Raw genomic sequence first — 7,055 nt, forward strand, 5'->3', positions numbered from 1 at the left:
CCCCCCACGCACACACGGCACTCACGCACGCACACCCACCTTGGCGCGCGCACACGCAACGCACACTACGCACATCACACAACACAACCACTACACACACACACATCACACACACTATACACACACACACACAACACACCCACACAACACACAACACCACACACACATACACACACACACACATACATCACACACACTTCACACACAACGACACAACACACACAGCACACCACAACTACACACACACCACACGACACAACACACACAAAACACACCACACACACACCACACACACAACACACACACACACACACACACACACACACACAACACACACACACACACATTCGACGCACATATGTACACGACAAACTAACATTAATACGTTCCAAAACACACACCTATTCACGGAGAAGGGCATGAGAACTGTGATGTCTCGGTTTTTCACTTGAAAATATCTGTCAACGCGAGGTTAAAATCGACCAACCGATATAAGTGACCAATAATTCAATGAAACCTAATACGGTTTAGACGCGATGGGTATACGCGTGTCGTCTGACAGGCTTCTTTTACAGCACAGCTGTCGTGGGAGATGTCTCAGCCTCTCACCCGTGTACATTACAGTTATTGTTATCGTAATCACTGATGTGCTATGCGGAATTAATAGTATCACATAGCTCTACCGGTATAGCCCCTTCTTTCGCGCTACAGAAACCCTACACCAGTTAGCTCTAGTACTATATACCAAGAGGTTACAGAGGTGATCTAGTTACAGAGCTACCAAGAGGTTACAGTTGTGATCTGGTTACAGAGCTACCAAGAGGTTACAGAGGTGATCTGGTTACAGAGCTACCAAGAGGTTACAGAGGTGATCTGGTTACAGAGCTACCAAGAGGTTACAGAGGTTATCTGGTTACAGAGCTACCAAGAGCTAACAGTGGTGATCTGGTTACAGAGCTACCAAGAGGTTAACTACAGTGGTGATCTGGTTACAGAGCTACTATATACTAGCCTTCTCAATCGTGTTCCTTCTCAATAATGAGATACTTAGTTCTACCGGTGTAGCCCCTTTACTCGGAGTTAGTCTAGAAGACCCATTGTGTATTGTATTGTAGACATGAAGTATTGTGGGACATGTCTTCTAGACTAGGGCCCTTTACTCCCACTACAGGAAACTAACTGGTGTATAGCTCTAGTACTATAGCCCGCGTGCGGCAGTTAATCGAACGCGGGATGATCTGGTTACAGAGCTACCAAGAGGTTACAGAGGTGATCTGGTTACAGAGCTACCAAGAGGTTACAGGGTGATCTGGTTACAGAGCTACCAAGAGATTACAGAGGTGATCTGGTTACAGAGCTACCAAGAGATTACAGAGGTGATCTGGTTACAGAGCTACCAAGAGGTTACAGAGGTGATCTGGTTACAGAGCTACCAAGAGGTTACAGTGGTGATCTGGTTACAGAGCTACCAAGAGGTTACAGAGGTGATCTGGTTACAGAGCTACCAAGAGGTTACAGAGGTGACATCTTTAACCTCTTGGTAGCTCTGTAACCAGATTACCTCGCACAACCTTTACAATGTCTCATCACAAGCCCTTGGAGGCTCAAGTTTCAAGAAGAGTAAATAGAGCGAAGCGCTTCGCTCTTTTACTCTTCTTGAAACTTAAAAAACTTGAGCCTCCAAGGGCCTGTGGTCTCATTCAAATCGCGCGGAATAATTTTCTTCGCTGTTATCTCTTTCAGGACGATCATTGAACTGCTTCGTTTGTGCCGATCAGGAGGATAACCATGATAAATGCATCAAGACCGTGCTAACATGCAGACTTAATGAAGATAAATGCATCTCTAACATCGAATGGAATTGTGAGTTTGCTATCTGTTCGTGAGCACAAGATAGCATATAACGTCAATTTACGAGCTGTCTACTACATAGAAACCGCTCATATGCACACGTTCGTGACCGTAGAATTGACTTCGAGTTAGTTCTACCGGTGTAGCCCCTTCGCTCCCGCTACCCCCTGCAGTAGGAGCGAAGGGGCTTCACCGGTAGAGCTAGCTTCGAGTATATATCTATACGCACACACACTAAATAGGTGGTGCACGCACGAGTAAACTGCATTAAAACGTAAAGTAGAGTGTATACACGTGTATAATAAAACACATCCGAATAAACTGCGGTTTGGGGCGTTACGGGCGTATATAGCTTTGCGATGTGAAATGCGAAAGCTTTACAAACAATTCGACAAAACGCTTAAAGTACATGGGCGCTCTTTCACTACCTTGCAGTGGGAGCGAAGGGTTTCACTGGTAGAGCTAGCTTCGAGTATATATCTATACACACACACGAAATTGGTGGTGCGCGCACGAGTAAACTGCACTGGAACGTAAATTAGAGTGTATAAATTAAATGACACTGTAAACGTGTATAATAAAACACATCCGAATAAACTGCGGTTTGGGGCGTATATAGCTTTGCGATGTGAAATGCGAAAGCTTTACAAACCTGGCAAAACACTGGCAAAACCTTACAACCTTTACAAAGCTTTACAAAAACCTGGAAGTACAAGGTCAGCGTAAAAAGTTCTATTCGGCGTAGCATAAATATTGCTCCATTTCTTAGAGAAGCCTCATAAATAAATGGGCGGGATTCCAGTTCATGGCACAGCGAACGCGGTCCGTATAGCCTCTCCAGGCAGTGGCCAAATTTACGCAATCGTGTCTGCTCCAGTTAGATCTAGAAACTAGAAACTACTCATCAAGCCATTTAGAAAGTGTGTCCGCATAATTTAATACATCGATACAAGGATCGACAGTAGCACTTGAATACCCAGTGAAAACCGCACAGTTTCAGTGCAAAAGGCCAAGGGTTAAAACGTTATTACGGCTGACAGGGTCTATGTCCCCCAGGGTACTGCCGGAACGTACCCTGGTACTAAAGCCATGTACAGATATGCTTGAATATGCGTATTGCGTGCACAAAGTCTATCCATTAATATTTAGTCTTTTATTATAACACTACTTTGAACAATTTAAGCATATTGCCTGCATATTATATATCCGCTGTTATTTCCACTTATATTCCCCTGTATAGCCACAGTTTCGTTATTTTAATAACCTCACATTTAAAGGACTTATTCAAACTCAACGACGTACACACGCACACGCGGTCCACGTACGAAATACGGATACTAGAAAATCAAGCGTATAGTTTGATTCAGGTGTTTCGGCGAGTCGTTCGTAGAATCAACATAGTACTTCATACGATCGTGAGTCTAGAATCTCACAACTTCGCACAAAACTCGTATATGTAAATCATGTACTAACTACATATAAATACTCAAAGCATATTCAAAATGCTATGATGTTTAGACTTTACGATGTCAGAGTAGCTATCGTGGTGGTTTCCCACAGCGGGAGACCCTTATGTAGATATATTTCAACTTTTCGCATTGTACATTTGACCGTCGCGTCCGACTTCAATCAAACATCTATGCGTTTGTCGGGTCCTGAGCCACATTTACAATAGATGTCTTGTTTAGGGGGAGGTTCGTAAATTTGCTGCCAGTGCACCCCATCCCGATGCATTCATGATTAGTATATGATACATGATTTCGTACATTGATATGAATACATTCTTCGTCAGTCTTTGAGTGTAAATGCATGGTTGGATTGAGTCGTTTGAATCCTAGGTGTATATTTATAATACCCGTGACAGTATTATTTTATTCTCACTGTTCTATGTACAATTGAGCGTTGCTTTTACTCGTCCTGAAATCGTTCGCATATTGGTCGTTCGTAAAGGTAGTGCAATAAATTTATTGTTTACCTTGTAAATTAAAAATACGATGTTTGATTGTGTTTTTATATATATATCGTATATAAATTTGTATACAATATGTAACACAACCCTCTCTCTCTATATATATAGGGCTATATATATATATATTTATTCTCTCTGTATATCTATATATATATCACGTGGCTTAATAATTTTACACGTTTTTATTAATTTAAACAAAAACTCATAATTTATGCACGTCGAGCCCAGTATTTCTCTATTCAGACCGTGTTTTCTGCTTGCATTATGAAACGCGCTTGTAAGTAATCTTGTTATATTGACCCAACGCGTAGCATACTAATAGCATAATCAGCCAGCTAGCACGAGCTCTATTGCCCAGTACGATTAGGACATTAGTCTATAGCTCTTGTTGCTCTGGACTCGTTATTATTTATTGACATTTGTCAAATCTCTCGCTAATCTTATCAACTTCCTGTGATATTTATTTAATCCGATAGAGTAATGAGCCAACTGTGAACGGCGTCCATATTGGTTGCATATAGCGTTAAACTAGGCGCAATAACTAACATGGTCTATTATTAAAATGTTTACGAACAGAATTAGTGTTCCCTGAAATTCAATATAGATTGTTATATGTTTCGAGGTCGTGTTTCAGGGTCAATGCTTCCTGTTCCTGTACATCAAAAAAGTAGAATTTTTTTAATTTGTTAAGATGGACTACGCGCCAAGTACTTTCGTGTCTCGAATAATGCGATCACACACACGACAGGGCTGGCATATAATTGCAAAAAATAATTTCGCGTTTTGCATAATTAATTCGCGGTTTCTGATTGATATAATGCGCAATTTACGGCACGAAATAGACGTTAGAATTTATTGATTTTGTTTATAGCTTTCATATAACAAGTAAAAGCGTATATATGCGTGATGTTAATCGATAAGTACACATATACTATAATTAATTATATATATATATATATATACCTATATATATAATACTATAATATGAGTAGTAGACCTTATTGTACTACGGGTTCAGCAGATAGCCACGCGCTCTAGTCAAGTCAGACAGCATCAATCGACATTAATCAAATTTTATCGAAAAAGATTTCAGTGTAGTGGCTCAACGCTACGCTTTTCCCGTTAGCCTATTAATTCTTTTTAATTGATTTTCATCTCAAGTTCGCTTACATTTCGGCTCTAGGTCACTACACACTCCGGTACTCACTAACAAAACAACCAAGGGATAAGAAAACAGTGGCGGGCTATCGGGGCTCGTTGTGCACGCAGTGAGCAACACTCCTCAGTCCCGCTACATTATAACTCTTGCCCTGCATCCTTTGTAATTCCATCGCTTGCTGGATTACGTAATGAGACGTCAGTCTACACTATAAATTTCTACACAGTCATACTGGATTCAGAATCGAGTGAACACTTAGGGTGCGATGCGGACAAAGCCGGAGTAACAAACGGTTTGAAATCATGGGTCGTAGAGATAGTCAGAAGGCGCGACAAAGATGGATGTAATTATTCAATTAACACGAATGGGAGCTGTGTATATCAGTAATGCAATTTGGAATCTGTTCCGCCGTTTAAGAAGTTGTGCAAAAAAAATTTCGCAAGGTTGAAAATCTTTTCTCAGTCGAATTAGTGGACGGTTAGTCGTGAAACCAAATAGGAAGCTTGTTTGAAGAGGAACCCAGGTATTTTTTAGAATAACTTTGGACAGGATTGTGATAACTTGACTCGCGTGTGGTTGTGCGGGTTATAGAAAAAGTGTCTGTCAGTATCGGGTGATTATTTGTATTCAATCGAAGAGAAAATCTTTGCGCGGTGTCATCTTCTGTTTTAAATAGTAAATCTTCTACTACATCATCTCCGGTTTGCTGATTCATCTTCGTGTACACCTGCGTGCTTGTGATTCCCAGACTGCAAATGCCGAATCCACAAAACGCAGCTAATGCCGAACATCAAATACAAAATCGTACATGATGTATGGGCTCTCGGTGATCACAAGGAACACAGCCCGCAGCCCCGGATGGTTGAATGTCCTTCGCCGCCAGATATTGAAGGAACCAGTATTATATTCACGTGATCCCGTTGGTCAAGCCAGATAATCACCGATAGCGAAGGCCGAATATAAGGCAGAGTTTAGAGCTAGTGAGAACAAACAAACCTGAGTGATTCGAAAACTTTCATGCATCACTTCTCTGTGCAATATATCACCGACGAGAGGAGAGCAGAGAGAGAGAGAGAGGAAGAGAGGGAGGAGAGAGAGGGATATATAATATATAGAGAGAGAGAGAGAGAGATGAGAGAGAGAGAGAGAGAGAGAGAGAGAGAGCGAGAGAGAGAGCCGAGAGAGAGAGAGAGAGTGAGAGAGAGAGCGAGATAGAGAGAAGGAAATAGATATATATATATATATATATATATATATAGATAAGATAGAGAGCAGCGAGAGAGAAGCTCAGCATGTGTAAGCTATAGGACCTTTCGTACTCGATCGTCTGTGTCTGACTGCCTATTATAGACTCGGTTCACAACTCTAACACGCGCTATAATAATGCGCCATTGCTGTTCACAGAGAGATTATCATATTTTAATATAATATCGAAATTGACGCAGTTCACAAGGTGCATTAGGCATTGCTAAAGGGCATAGTGTGCATGGTCTCATGTGTACTAGAGCACGATGAAACGCGAGGAAAACTATCATATTCATATAATAACATTATTATGTCACTGGGAATATGCCACGATGATTTCACTGCGAGCGAACGTTTGTCGACGTGCGTCGAACGACTGCAGTTAAATACTATCACGTAATAAACATCACACATGCTTATCACGGCTCAATTATCGCATCGTTAATAGTTTTAAACGGGCGCTATACGGGCATTCTACATATTGCTTCCAACCAGGGGCATGTGAATAATGACAAATATGATGATTTATGATATCAAATTGATAAATAAATAAATATATATATATATATATATAATTATATATATATCTGACTGTATATGATATATATATTGATATTATTATATATATATATTAATATATAATATAAAATATATATATATATATATATATATATATATAATATATATATATATATATATTATATATATAATATCATATATTTGTCATTACTATTCACCCTTGTTTCCACGACCAGCATAAATCATGAACGGGAACGGACAGCCCGCGTGTATAAAGGGGAGATGAGTATGGTCTAAATGGGAGAAGAAGAC

The 7,055-nt window shown here is 40.3% G+C and overlaps 1 protein-coding gene across 1 annotated transcript in view; it reads left to right on the forward strand.

The window, feature by feature from the left end:
* Positions 1-7,055, forward strand: part of LOC106806404 — a 23,796-nt gene that overhangs the window by 3,170 nt on the left and 13,571 nt on the right. Inside the window, exon 2 of the mRNA XM_014808328.1 lies at positions 1,744-1,863. Within this exon, the coding sequence (XP_014663814.1) occupies positions 1,744-1,863 (120 nt within the window). The remainder of the gene's footprint in view (positions 1-1,743; positions 1,864-7,055) is intronic.

This window comes from Priapulus caudatus, unplaced genomic scaffold, assembly GCF_000485595.1.
Source record: "Priapulus caudatus unplaced genomic scaffold, Priapulus_caudatus-5.0.1 Scaffold158, whole genome shotgun sequence".
NCBI classification, from domain to species: domain Eukaryota; kingdom Metazoa; phylum Priapulida; class Priapulimorpha; order Priapulimorphida; family Priapulidae; genus Priapulus; species Priapulus caudatus.